This window comes from Emydura macquarii, unplaced genomic scaffold (assembly GCF_026122565.2).
Source record: "Emydura macquarii macquarii isolate MOO-44397 ecotype Brisbane River unplaced genomic scaffold, CSIRO-AGI_Emac_v2 contig_1790, whole genome shotgun sequence".
Lineage (NCBI taxonomy): Eukaryota > Metazoa > Chordata > Testudines > Chelidae > Emydura > Emydura macquarii.
This window is the reverse complement of record NW_027131927.1, coordinates 24272797-24287899: the sequence shown is the minus strand read 5'-3', so window position 1 is coordinate 24287899 and position 15103 is coordinate 24272797. Positions and strand designations below refer to the sequence as shown.

Here is a 15103-nt window from a genome sequence, read left to right as displayed (position 1 = left end):
TAGCCCGCTGCAGCCGCCGAGACTCAGCTCAGCCGCGGGGCGGGAGTGGGACCGTCACCGCCGGGGAGCCGCCAGCCTGCAGCCCCGACCGGGACCCCTCGAGCTCCGCCTCTGCCTCCCCCCCTCCCCCGCTCCGCCCCCCAGAGTCCCTCAGCCCGGCCCAGGGTGGAGGGAGAGTGACTGAGGCGGAAAAAGAAGCCAGCCCTGGACCCACAGCGGACACACCCAGCCAGCCCTGGACCCACAGCACAGAGCCACACACCCACCGCTGGCCCTCCATCGCCTGCTCCCTCCCCCAGCCCTGGACCCACAGCACAGAGCCACACACCCACCGCTGGCCCTCCACCGCTGGCCCTCCATCGCCTCCTCCATCCCCCAGCCCTGGACCCACAGCACAGAGCCACACACCCACCGCTGGCTCTCCATCCCACAGCACAGAGCCACACACCCACCGCTGCCCTCCATCTCTCCCCCAGCCCTGGACCCACAGCACAGAGCCACACACCCACCGCTGGCCCTCCATCGCCTCCTCCTCCCCCCCCAGCCCTGGCACCCACACCTGCATCCCACACCGACGTCCTCCTTCCACCCCCTCTGCACACCCTCAAACCCACTCATCCGCCTAGCCCACCCCAACATCCGCATCCATCCACCCAGTGTGCACCCCCATTCCATACACACATACACAGGTGTAAACCCTCTGCGCTGTCCCTGTGTTGCCTTGGCCTCCTGCAGCAGAGGCCAAACTCACCTTATCCAATAATAGTGGGCAACACACACTGAGGATGGGGAGGGGGAGTTCAAAAAATCAAAAGACGGATTAAAAACACAATTTAAATTTTTTTTTAAAATCTCATATTTTTGGGTCTGATTGCTGTGCTGCTGCCTACAGGCCACTGCCCTGCAGCTGGCTGGTAGTGGCTCCCTGCAGGAGCAAGAGCTCTACCTGCCACTTGTTGCCCAGCTGTCTTCCCCACAGCCCAGGCAAGCTGCTGTTCTGGCTCTCAGGAAGCCTGGGGCTCTGTCCCTATCATAGTAATCCCCTTTGATCTGAGGATATTATTCCTTTTTCCTTTATTCCGGGGATTATGGACCCCTCTGGAGATTGAACAGGGCAACACAGTGCTTTGCAGTCTCCACTTGCTTTCTTTCCAGCACAGCAGAGATCAAGGAAAATAAACCCAGTAATGAGTCAGCAGGTTCATTACAGATCTTTATAGTAAAAACAAAAATTTTTGTGAGTGTAGTTCCTATGCTTTTGTCTTCTATTATAAATCCCCTCCCTCCCTCTTCTCCCCCACTCTTCATGGACTGTGATTTAAAAGTATGATTTTAGAACATATAGAGAATGTCATTTTCTTGTCATGGAAGAAATGTTCCTTATAGACACATTATTTTAGCAATTGATGAACTGTACAACATATTGGATTAAATAGACTCATTCTGTCCTTTTTTTCCCCCCCTCAAAACTGAGGTTCAACATAGAAGTAATTTTCACTGTATTTTATTGGCAAGACATGCACATAAGAGACTCTAACATTTTTTAGCTTTAGGATTATGCCACTAGAGGTAATACTGTAAACTACTGATTGAGTTTTAAAAAATTCAAACACTTGTCAAACAGACTTTTAAATTTAAAATGTAAAATGCAAAACAAAAAACAGGCCCCTTTCAAAATCATTTACAGACTCACTGAAGTGCAAATTTGTTGCTACCTCATGGAGAGTTTTTAGAATCCAAAAATCTCTTCTGTCTTTCATATTCTGTCCTTGTTTAGCAGTTGTTACAAAGCACAAACATGTCAGATTATTTTTTAATGGCAGCTGAATACAAAAGGAGAATGGTAGTACTGTATGCGCATCAATAATGTGAATTTTACGAAGTTCTTGTATAAATTGGGACAGTTTGAAAAAATCTTCTGGGGAACATGTTTGTTTGCTTGTGTTACTAGGCAACATTACACATGACAAACTTCTTTTTGGACTTCTGTTGTGAGGTGGAGACCAACACATAAATCACCAATCACTGTGTTGGATGGGATTAAAACTGGAGTAACTGCTGTTTCTACTCCCACAGAAGTAGAAGAAAGTTTTTGTTAGTGAATTCTTTGGGAGCAGGACAGTATTTAATTATATGTTAAATAATATTTTGAGAGTACAGTTAAATTATTTTGCAGTCAATTTGTGTGTGTTACAGGAACAGGGAATAAATTTGAAGTTGTGATATTGGCAGCTAATGTGAGTGTAAATAAAGAATAGTGACTTCAAATTTCCATTTATTTAAAGAACATTTTGTTGCTAAAGTAAAGATAACTCTTTGATATAATGGAAGCAGTCCCTGTTTTTTTATTGCATTTGTATACTGCTAGAACTTTTGTGACTAAGTTTTGTTCATATTTTAGGAAATTAGAATGGTAACATTTATCGAAACAGATAGAAAACTTTTTTTTTCTGTTCAAGAATTGTTGAGCTCAGTATGATGTGTAGTCTCCATTAATTACATTCACACTAAATACAGATGTATGGGGTTTTGTAGTTTTATTTAACTCACAAATTACAACAAAATATACATTGGAATTTTAAAACCATTTAAGTACAGTATCAGAACAGGTAACATTCACTCTGTGTGTAAAACTATATTTGTCTTGCTTCTCTATATTTTTTTTCATAACGGAATCACAATCAAATAGCACAGTAAAATATGCAGTGGAAGGCCTTACATTTCTGTACTGGAAAGGAGAGTTAATACTGCATACTTGAGTTTGCCTGTATCCACTAACCATTGCTACAGCTAGAGATAAAAAATCACAATGTGTTTACATTTGCAAATGATTCTTGAAATGAATCTCTTTCCCCCTTCCCCTTAGCTAAAAAAAGATATTTTTAAAGAGTAACTTCATTGTCTTCAATGCTGTTATGGTCATGAGTGTCTTCAGTGCTCTCAGAAGTTTGATTGCTGTCATCGACTTCAGGGACGCCACCTGCCTGTTGCAGGTACTCAATTTGAGTCTGCTGCTGTTCTGTGCTTTCATTGCTCATGTGACTATCTTCTGTGATGTCAGGTTTGCTGTTGTCACCATCTGCCTCTACACTGTCAAGCTGCTGTTGGCTGTCATTTTCCATGCTCTTCTCGTGTGACCTGCTTTTGACTTCATTGCTGTCCTGCATGTTGCTTTTGTCATCCAACTCCATGCTCACATCAGATTTCCCTGGAAAGTGGTGTGCAGCAGTTTGTGCTTTGGAAGAATCAACCTGCTGGCTTTCTGTGTCTGGTGCGCTGTTATCCTCCTCTGTGACATCATGTATGAGGAACTATGCCATACATAAAGATAAAGCATAATTAACTGGCATTCTAGATCATCAGGAGCCAATGAATCACTGAACACTGCAATACTCCACTGAAACAGGGCATGCCTTTTGAATTCAGGTGATCATCAGGACCTACAGGTATTGGAGGGGGTTGCAAGATAGGAGGGGGAATGAGGGGAGGTATTGAGACTGGGGCAGTCTGCTTCTGGCTGGGAAAGAGGATCCTAGGGGTTCCTACCTGCTCTTGGACCCATTCCACCCCTCCAGGTCCCGTTCCATGCTCCTCAGCCTGATTCCAGGCCCTGAGGCAGCCACTCCAGCCCCCCGCATCGTGCTCTCACTTCTGCAACCCCTCCCCAAAGGTGTGCACAAGTTTAGGAAATGGTGGAGCCCCCATGATATTTCCATTGCAAAGGCGCTTGGCCTCCTGGTTCTGCCACCCCTGAGATTATCCGTGTTCCGCAAAGTACTGTGTCATTTACAGAGCTATACAAGTGTTTTATAGGACTATAAGAAACATCAGTTCAGTACTGGCCTCCGGTCTCACAGGTGATTATAGCCTGAGGCTGCTGGCCACCTGGAACAGTGGGACTACTTTCCTGTCTCATTCCATATAGGAATATAATACTTACTAACTTTAATGAGTTATGTATCCATACCAAGTGGAAATACACCCCTTTAATTTTGACTCTGACTTGTCAATCCCCTCCACAGCCAATGTCCGCAAAGAAATTTCCATTTGGAACATCATCTTCATTTATGGTAACTTGAGAAACATTACCAAGTGGTATTTACCTTTCCTGCAGCTTTGTAGAGCTTGCTAGGCTTCTCCTTATGGTATACTTCTACCGACTTTGCTTTTGCCCTCATTCTATAGGCCACACTATCTCCTCTGCCTGAATTATCTCCCCTTGTGGGGAGGGCAGGAGTTAAAGGCGTAGGTTCTGGGGCATCAGTGGTACGATCAGTGACAATATCCTCATCTGACTCATCTGTGTCATTGGAATCATCATCATCATCATCATCATGATCACCCTCATCTTCATTACTTACACTTGCTGATTTGGAAAGGATCTGAAAAGCATAGAAACAATTTAATAGTGCATCATGCAATTGCATTGTTATAGATATGAGGTTAATATTATTATAGTGTATCTCTGCTGCTCTCAAAGTATATTACACTGTTGTACATTCTAAAGCTGAGATGGGCAGATAAGATCCTACCATGGCATGGTAGAATGTGGTAGCAGCTACAGGTTACTGCCATGATGAGACATATCCCTTGAGCAAAGAGGGCAGAGCATAGTAGAAAAGGGTGCTAATCAAGCAGCATGTAGTGGTGTCTTAGAAATGGACTAACGGATGGTAGCTAGGTGCACTTGCAGCAAACTGTGGAGAAGTGTGTGCGTGAGCAAGGAAGGGGGATCACTAACTCGGTGGTGTACTCTCCTATGCTCCTAGAATCCATGGGTACTGTGGCTCTGGGGACATGGGATCCAGAAAAGCAGAGAGCAGCCCTCTGTAGCATGCTCCCTTGAGTTCTGGGTGGATTTCCTGGTAACAATCTGTCCAGAAGTTACTTGTGGTTGGCCCAGCAATAACTCATTTTCCACAGCTTCAGACACTCCGTGAGGGGATTTCAGCAACACTTCTGCTCCTTCGAGATGGAACAAGCCTGAGGAAACTACACAAGCAGATGCTTACAAAGTTTCCTAAGCCCTTTGTGGAGGCAGGATGGCATGTGTCATAAGGTTTGTCCTTCAGGTTTATGTATGTTTTAATAGGTTTGTTCATTAATTGGGGTTTTGTCAAATGGTTTCACTACAGATGCAGAATTTATAGAGGTTGATGTACATCAAATATGCACTTGTGGATCCCTGTGATTTAACCTATGTAGTTTTTTTAGCTGTGCTATGTTGATTTCTTCAATATAATTAATTATTTAGAGTCCCATTTTCCCATCCCTTCAGTGGGAGCTAATTACATTTTGCAGCAGGAGAACAAAGCCTTGGGTTCTGTAAGCTACTGTGCAAATATAGAAATCTGGTTGCTTTATATTCGATTAATCCTGCCAGGAGTTTTGTTTTACTTAGGAACAGATGTCAGAAGAACTAATTTGGCGGAGAATGTTGTTAGAAAAAAATAGACATTGTGATATGATGGCTGCTGTGCTGTGTACAGTAAGTCTTGAGGTGTAGATGAAAAAACTTACCTGCTCTTTAGTGTCCTCAACACTTTCTTCTGAAGAAAAAGAGGGCTGAAAAACAATATGAAAAGTAAATGTGTTAGGTATGTTTCTTTACACTTACAACTGGTAAAAAAAATGATAATTTTCACACACAAATTGTGGAAACAATTCATATATTTTTTCTTTGATAAACTTTGACGAGCTGGTCTAAAAATGGCAACAAGAATTGTGACACATTTTTGTAGGAAATTAGAACAATTTCCATCAGCTCTAATTTTAACCTTCTTCCAGGTCTGTTATTCTAGGAGATGATAGAAGTTCCACGCTTGCATTAGTTACCATTGTGGCTATCACTGAGCGTCTTATATGCCACCTTTCTTACTGTACAAAATTTTCCACATAGATTCCCTACCAAAGTAGAGTTTCTATACATTTCTCTTCTAACCATTTCTGCAGATAGCTATATAATGTGGTTTTATATACCTGCTGAGGTGGCACCAGAAGTTCTTGTGTTTGTGGTGGTCTCACACGTGATTGTGTATGCACATGCTGGTGGTGATGTTTGTGAGAATGATGGCTCCTGGAATCCTGGGAAATAATAAGAACCAAGGTCATAATTCAAGATGAAACATATAGGACTTGAGGAGCACACAAATGGTGAAGCTGCTTTAATCAGAGGAAGATGTTTTCATGCAGATGTGGCATCAGAAATACCTCATTTATTTTTAATAATTTACTGAGATGGGAATAAAGTGCAGAAGACGTCAACAATCCAAATATACATTTATATGGGAAGAACATAACATTAGAGGTGTGCCTGTATCAAACTCTGGGAGGTAAACATTCCTGAACCTTGTGAAGACTCAGAACAGAATTTTGCAGCCAGTTCCTGTGTCAGTTATAGTCAGAGCACCCTCTCCTCCTCTTCCCCTCGATCCAAACCCTCCTAGTTTTGGGGAGGTTTGGCTCTGGATCAAAAATGATGTGGGTTGCACCACTCTCTCCATGAAATACATATAAGCAAACAATGGGCTTAATTTTCCTCTCATTTACACTGGCATAAATCAGAGTAACTTCACTTAAGTCAATGTAGTTACAAGCAGTGCATAATGAATGTAAATGAGAAGAGAATCAGGTCCACTACATTTATTAGCGTACTCATTCCAACCGTTCAGGGATGCTATCACGAGTGCTTTCTTTCAGTCACTGGTATGAGTCTGTACTGGTGTGTGATCTGTTTACCTGTGGTTACTAGGCAATCAGGATATGTGAGGCACAAGGGTTAAGCATTCGCTGGCACCTGGACCAATTTTGTCATCTAAGGAAAAAACCAGAAGAGTCCCTTGCCCAAACAGGATGATTACTCTCTCAAGTGGATACAGCTTTAAGCAGGGAGTTGTGTGGAGGCACAGTTCCCTTCAGAGTATGTTCACAGCAAAGCTGTGCCAGCCAATTTGGGCTCAGTCTGCAGGGCTGTTTCATTGCTGTGTAGGCGTTTGGGCTCAGGCTGGACCCAGGGCGAGCATGCTTTCTGCTGCAACTCTTAAGGGGTGCCACATGCTCCCCGTTGTGCACCTGCTGAGCTGCACGGAAAGAAACGCAGGAGGGAGCTGTTACCATGCAAGGACTGTGATTGCCCCTGGCTTCTTGCACCCTTCCCCTCCTTGATCACTTCTGTTGAGGCTAGTCATTTTTTGGAGTGTAGGAGCCAAATTCTGTCTTGACTAACATACCTGGTACAGTCTCAGTGACTTCACTGGGACGGCACAGGGTATAAGGGCAAAGTGTGGTGTGTGCTTGTTAAATCAGCAGCATGTGATATAGAGCTAACTGACAACTACATCCAGGTATACACTCATCCAAATACACCAGAAATTAACCTTCCTTTTGACAGTATCTTATGCTGTGCAGAGCACCTCCTATCAGGTGCCTTCAAATCCATTTGAGCTGAGGAGGTAAAGTACTTCACAGGATCTGGCTTTTGGATAGTGGGCTGTTGTATACATTTATCAGAGTGTTCTAGCCAGACATTTAATACAGATCCATCTATTTTTCAATATGAAACTCATCCTTACACCATTAATGCTTCATGATTAGAGTCTGTCATCTGTAAGACACCATCTGTGCATGTTGAGCTGAAGGACTGTTTGTGCAAAGATCCACTTTAAAGCACAGCTATTTGCATGAAAGAATCATAATAGTTCAGTTCTCACTTGGCTAATCTGCAAACCCAATAATTCTCAGAGTCTCTTCTTGGCAGTGATCTATTTTCCCACTTTTCAGCAAGGATTTAAAAGCAGAATGCTGTAGTGAACTCTCACAATAAATATACTGTGACTTGTAAAATATTCTGCAACACATTTAATAGCATACCGTGGAGTAGTGCATATATAAATATACATGTGAAATTTATCAAAACAAGTTCATTTTATAATGCAGTGTCCTTGATTTTTAAATCTCATTAGTTCATTTCTGTGGTAACTTGCAAGATTTGGAGGCGAGCCTAGAGAGCCAGACTATGATATCCTTATTGACCAAGAGAATAGCCCCATTGAAACTAATGGGACTACTCATGAAGTAAGGTGCAACTCAAGATTAATAAAAATATCAGAATCTGGCTTCAGTGATTGGTGTGAACCATCAAGGCTATGCCATGCTGTAATTCCTTTGTCATTTTAAAAAATAGTTTGAGTTTAAAAGTTTGTGATTAAAAAAATGGATCTACAAAGATATGCAAGGGCATATCTTTTAAAGGTATTAGGCTAGATACCCAGATGGTATAATTTGGCATAGTTCCACTGAAGTCGATGGAACTAGACTGATTTACACTAGCTGAGAATCTAGCCATAAAATTCAAGTTAGGTAATGTTTTGTGAACAGCTATGAGTATATTGAGTACATCAGAAAGTGCAATTTAGCAAAACTGAGGTGCTGATGGTTAAATAAAAAGTAAATGAAAGATAGAAGTTTACTTGTAAAAAGAACTTACATGTTTTTCTTCAGAGCTCTCTGAGATGGCATGACGCTTTGATTTACCCACCTTGAGGAGAAGAGAGGAAAGAGATTTTCAGTATTGCATCATACATTAACAGTGAATGCAATATACAACTTTTTTCTTCTTTTTTGTTACATGTATGATTTACTTACTGGTAATGCAAAGGCAATGCTGATGAGGCACAAACAAAGCACTGCAATCTTCATTGTGATATTTTACCTGGAACAGATGTTGTAACTGTGAGCTGACAATAGCAAAAAATTGCAAACATACTGTAGGCTCTTTGTGCTTCCCTGTGCTCAGCTGACATTTCCACTGAGGATTCAAACTCTCCATGCCAGCCTCTCTCTCTATGCCACTCTGCACCTTCTGCTAATCAGAGGAGGGGAGCAGAATCTCAATAATCCCACACTAGAGGGAATTAGCTGTGTAGATTTTTAATTCATTACTCATTCTCAACTCAAGTGTCAGAAGAATTTACAACCTGATACTTCAAAGTGCTAAGCTAGGCTCTGAGGATGTTCAGTACCTCACAAAACATTGTTCTGCAGTCTGGTGATTTGTGCTAATGAGGGAAAAGCTTTAGGAATAAAAGCAAAATGTTGATAAAGGATAGATTTAGTTTCATATAAACAAATGGAGAAAGCAAGACAAATTATTTTTTGTCTCCCTTTATGGTTAGTTGTTAGAACAGAATTTGAATTAAAGTTGGAATAAAATGAATGCAAAAATCAATTCATATGAACAGAAGCTGCTTTTTTGGTAGATCAAATCTTTCCAGAAACTTGAAGCCAAAAGGCTATGTTTTCAAGCAAGAAGAAATATCAAGTTCACATTATAGTTTTGGTGATATAAGAAGTTGATGATTCCTGATGGAATACGGGACAGCGTCTAGTTAGTGATTAGAAATAGAAAAAAACTGACCAGATGATTGTGTCTGTTCCCCTATAACAGTTTGTGAGAACTCTGGTAAATGAGCTTCGAAGAATTGATAGAAAACATTGTACAAAAATGTATCTGATTAGGTATTTAAGGATAAATTAAGAAACAAAACACCAAACCAAAAACAAAAACACCCATGGGAAAAGAAAGTTTGAGGCAGAGATATTTGCTTTTTGGGAAGGAGCTCATTAGGTTTCCCTGAACCTCTGACTACTAGAAGCTGGGGATGGGATGGGATGGATCACTCAATAAATTGTCCTGTCTGTTCATTCCCTCTGAAGCATCTGGCACTGGCCACTGTAGGAAGACAGGATTCTGGGCTAGATGGACCATTAGTCTGATCCAGTATGACTGTTCAGATGTTCTAAACAACACATTAAACAGATATTGTACTAGAAGTAATTAAATTTCAACTGTTAAAAAATAAAAGTAAAATATCCCCTCTAGGGCCCTCATTCTAGGCCCTGCAAGTCTGCCAGAAGAAAGTGACATGTGACATGTCAATGGTTACATTTTGGGAGTAAACTCTTATTTTCAAGTGGCAGCTTCAAATTTCCAGCATTTGACTTAGTGGAAAGAATTTAAATCATCTCTTTCCCCCATCCCTAATTGTACAGACATACAAATAGATTTAAAATTGTAATTTAACATAGTGTGCCGCAGCCCTCTTTAAGACAACTTTACTGCTCTGCAGGGTCACTCTTCAATAGAGGAACTAGAATGTTTTTAAAGTTGAACTAAAAACTAGAATATATAAAACTCTACTGCCTGAGTTTCATGTGAATAAAAACTTAATACAGCACCAGATGGTAGGTAATGAAATGTGCATTTACCTTTCTTGGTGTCTGGATCAGAAGAATAGAATCTGACAGGAGTGTGGTTAGCTTTCACTGTGCAGCAGCTCAAGCCAATTTGCTCTGAAAGTATTCAGACTTCCTTTTCCCTCCTCTTCTACTGCTTGACATCTGCAGCCTTCGGAATTTAAATGCTGCCCCAGACATCAACCAGCCAATCCCCAGGAGGCAGAAAGGATGAGGTCATGAGGTTTCTTGCCACCAGCCTGCCCACATTCTCCTATACTTCCTCTTTGGTTTTGTGGCTTTGAAAACAAACAAAAGCTACTCTATGGTTAAAACATTACTTATGTACAATATCATTAACTAGTAGTTCTGTTGAATACACATCATTCAGTATCGTGTGGGAGGACTTCAGGGCACGTACTTGTTCTGTTTTGTTTAAGGCAAAATCAACAGCTGTCCAGAAGTCTTTTATTCCTCCTTCCAAGCTTGGGAGACAAAAACTCTTAGTTAATGTGTCATGGAGGATAAACACCTGCACTTAAAAAAGAATGGGTCAAATTCTGCTCTCAGTGATGCATGTGCATATAAATGATGATGTCATGGAGGATAAAAACCTTCTTTCAGTGATGCATGTGCATATAAATGATAAGGATTTCGCTTCCAGAAAGTTGACAAGGAGGATTGGCCCTAGAGTTACTGGAGCCATCAGTGCAAAACCTTTTTTTTTACCATCTCCCATATTTCTCTGTTCTTTTTCAACCAGCCCAGCAACTCCTCTGGATCCTTCCCAGTTTCATTTCTGCCTTTAGGGGTGTATCTGATGTCAATTCATTCATTTACATTTGGTGCCTTTCGTGCCAAATACACCCCAGAATACTTTGATGTAATTACGTTTTAAAGCAGATACAGTCAGATTCTGGGACATGTTTAGGACTAAAGGAACCCACTGCTCTAGAGTGAACGGTAGTAGGGGAAAGTAAGGGACAGAGTGGATTGAAACTCCACGGTTGTAAAAGAGTGATGTGGCCTGAGCCAGTTGATGAGCCTCCTTAAATGTATTGCCCTAGGCAGACCCTGCTTAGTTTGTTGTGTGTTGAAGAATCACTAAGCACTCACCTACAATGGCTAACTAATGTCCAAATAGTATTTTAGAAAGCAAAACATCATTTTAATTTCTAACCTGTTGGGAAAATGGCATCTTTGTCTTTATTTCTGATCCCAGACAAAACCAGACTGCCTAATTAAACACAGGTGCACACTAGAATATTAGTTGTGACAAGGCATCATCTTTTGTTTCTTACTAAGCACTTCTAGCTAACAGGACTTTAGCAGGCACCCATTATTCTAATCTAATTATTCTAATGTAAAGCAGACTCAAGATAATAAACTCTTCTGTCAAATTATTAGAAATACTGTGCAAAGCACATCTTGAACATCAGGGAGGGAATTTCAAAAATACTCAGCGCTAGCCTAACTCTGCTCCCATTGATCTTAATAGGAGAAAAGTTAGACCAATGAGGAGAACCTTTGAAAGTCCCACACATAATTTATGCTTATGGCGGCCACGAATGGCAATATAGGGACCTTAGAAATATTGCTGTGAATCCCTAATTCACAAGTATGTTTTGAAACTTACTTAATTCTTGTTTGTAAAGTGCTTTGATAGGTAAGATGCATTATAAGTGTGACCTAAGTGCTACATGAGTAATAGTTCTAAAAGTGTATAATCAAACTATTTAATCACTTTGTAAGAATTTCCACTTTTGAAGTCAAGTTGCTGTAGTTTATTACTAATGTTTTCAATCCTGTGCATTCAGTATTTAGTCTAAGTACCTAAAAATATACCTAAAGTACCTACAAATATAAATGAAGGTTTACATGTAATAAAGAAGTTAAGGGAACAATATTGTTTAGTCTGAGATTTTCAAAAATAGGAGCCTAAAGTTAGGCTCTGGGTAGCCTGGTTTTCAAAAATGCTGATCACCTTGTGTCTCCTGCTGATTTAGGACTTTTGAAAACCAGCCCAGGTATTTAGGTACCTAAATGTGGATTCAGGAGTCGAACTTTAGATACCCTTTTTGAAAGTTTCAGCCTGAACATTAATTAATAGTGAAACTGGAAAAACTAGATATTAATAACTAATAATAATTAATATTTCTTTGCAGTTAGGGACTGATTCAAAGACCACTGTAGTCCATAGAAATACTTCCATAGACTTAAATGGACCTTCAGTGTGTCAGGCCCTTAAACAGCATAGCACCTTTAGTCCAAGAATATCAAAACTCTCTACAAATTATTCTTACAATCCCCCAGCAGATAAGTATTACCTTCATTTAACAGAGCGAAAAACTGAGGCACAGAGAGATTAAGTGACTTGTACTTAATGCTGAGCAAATCAATGTGTAATCCTGTTTTAACCATTAGTACATTGCCTTCCATGCCAAGCTCAGTGAAACCCACATTTTCTAGCTCATCCATTAATCAAGAACTGGAGGAATGAATACTACATTGCACAGAAAAAAATAAATATGACTTTTTGTCCTTCAAAGTTTAAGTGGGCCTCCACTTTGTGAGAACCAATCTTTGATCTAAATGGTACCCACATTATTATGCAAATTGCTTCAGTATCTGTAGAGGACCCAAGAACACAAACAAACTTTTAAACCTGATAAAAGCATTGTTATGTTAGTGATTATGAATGATTTATTTTATTTATTTTTCTAAAAGATCTGCTTTAGGAATGATTCTGGGGAAGTTCTATGCTATACAGGAGATCAGACTAGATGATCACAGTGGTCCCTTCTGACCAGAATCTATTAATTTCACAAGCACATCAGCATAAATTGGCTGTGCTAATAGCAGAACTCAGATATTTTACAGCTTTACTCACACTGCAGTTTATTCAGTAAGCACTCATTTGAATAAATTAACATTTGTTACTTATAGATAAAGATTGCTGGGGTATTTGCTGGTCTCGCAAGTTTAACCCTATGACCCCAAATAGGGTGCTCACAGTCAGCAAGTTATATTTCCAAACTACCACCAGATGGCAGCGTTTCTGAGCACTGCTTTGGGGGCTGAGCAGGCAGCCTGTTTCTGTTGTTTATGCAGATGCTCAAGGTTATAGTATTGATTTCGTAAGAACTAAGGATCAACACTGATGTTTTGCTGTAATCCAGGGACAGGACATAAAGTGACTGTCAGTAAATGGCTATATTTTCATTCAAGATCAGCTTGTGTAAAGCTGTGTTAAATTTAGCACTTGTCTTGTGTCTGTCATTTGTGGTTATCCATCATCGTGAAACAGCAATAACAAAGGTCTCCCTCCTCTGAGAACTCCTATATGCTGTGTAGTAGCTGAGTGCCTACCGAAAGCAGAAGCAAACTGGCTGATAGAATGGAATGGAAGGATCAGTTTGCTGTTTTAATTTACCATTTTAAAATGCTTAAATCTGGAGAGCATGAGATGTTATATACAGGTGCAACATAAACAGCTCTCTGGGGTCTGCATGGTGGTGGAGCTTCCACAAAGTGACGGTGACTATACAAAATGCAGTTGCAGGGGAATTAATTCATTACATGCTGGCAAGATCTTCCATTCTCTTGTCTTGACACATGATCTTTTAACAATATTTAGTTCTATTTGGATAACATTAAGAATGTAGTGTTAGAGTGTTAAAACATGGCTATTTTTAATTGTAGAAATTCACTAGCAATGCCTCTGTATGCAACCTGCTATCTTTTTCTAAAATCATGGGCTAGGTCTTCAATACAGTGACAGGAGCTGACAATAGTTCCTCTGGCCTGTATAGGAAATTCCGATCTGCCTATGGATGTGACCATTATCCGTCTCCCCCAACATTCCCTCCCTCTCTTCTGAGGTGCAATGACTTCTTTCTTCTGATGGAGTGTTTCCCATCAGAACTCTCTGATTTATCTGACATAGGTGTCTTGTCTGATACTATATGATGCAGATGCTCTGGCTATGTCTTGAGTAGTAATCTGTGCTAGTATCAATGCCATTCTTTTTTATATGCCATTAAACTAGACATGGGCCTGAACCAAAACCTGAGCTCAAAATACACCCAGATTCTGAGTATGTTTAGATCTAGGTCTTGAGCTGAACTTTTTATCTTGAGCCCATCTCTACATTAAACTCAGTGCTTTCCTTTGGGTGGTTTGCATGTACATTGAAGCCTCTCTGAAATGACTACTCATGGAAGCGACAACATGTGGCTGTTTGTTTATTGGAAGTTATCTAATAAAGCTGGAGCAGAACTTATTCAGCATGTTTGGGGTCACTTTGCAGTGGTCTTTGAAGAGAGAAGATTGCCTTATGATGATTATTTTTTATTTCACTATACTTTTGCATAAACAGGAAGTGCATCTTCAGACTCATGCTGGACCCCTTTACCAACTAACCATCCCCACACAGGCCAGCTCCATTAACTCAGTGCTTATGGCTCTGCCTGCATGAGGACTAATCTCATGATGTCAGTAAAAGCTATCACTTGTAGCAAAAGTTTCTGGTTGTTAGTGTAACCCTTCTGCCAGACAGAGTTGGCAGCAGCAAGGGCGAGGTTCTATATCTAGGGGTCCCTGTCAATGATACCAAACTGGCTCGAGCCCCCACCCAGTCACTGGGAAATCACACATTATTCTCTGGGCACCCCAAAGGACAATACTTCCCCTCTCACAAGCACAGAGTCTGAGGGTAGAAAGTAAACATTTTAACAACAGGAGGGAAGTAATACAGCACTGGTTTGGGAAACAGTGCAAACAGAATTCATGAATTCATTGAGCCAAACCCACCTCAGAGTACATGGACATGTCTTTCACCTCTCCCTTCTTGCTTTCTCCTGTACTGACC

At 40.8% G+C, this 15103-nt stretch overlaps 1 protein-coding gene across 1 annotated transcript; it reads right to left on the bottom strand.

The window, feature by feature from the left end:
• Nucleotides 1-1488: 1488 nt before the first annotated feature.
• SPP1 (secreted phosphoprotein 1) lies at nucleotides 1489-10419 on the bottom strand. Its single transcript, XM_067557150.1, has 7 exons — nucleotides 10267-10419; nucleotides 8644-8710; nucleotides 8486-8536; nucleotides 5980-6084; nucleotides 5521-5565; nucleotides 4104-4382; nucleotides 1489-3311 (listed from the first exon to the last, which is right to left on the bottom strand). The coding sequence occupies exons 2-7, from the start codon at nucleotides 8695-8697 to the stop codon at nucleotides 2883-2885; spliced, it is 963 nt and encodes a 320-aa protein (XP_067413251.1). The 5' UTR covers nucleotides 8698-8710; nucleotides 10267-10419; the 3' UTR covers nucleotides 1489-2882.
• Between the last annotated feature and the right edge of the window lie 4684 nt (nucleotides 10420-15103).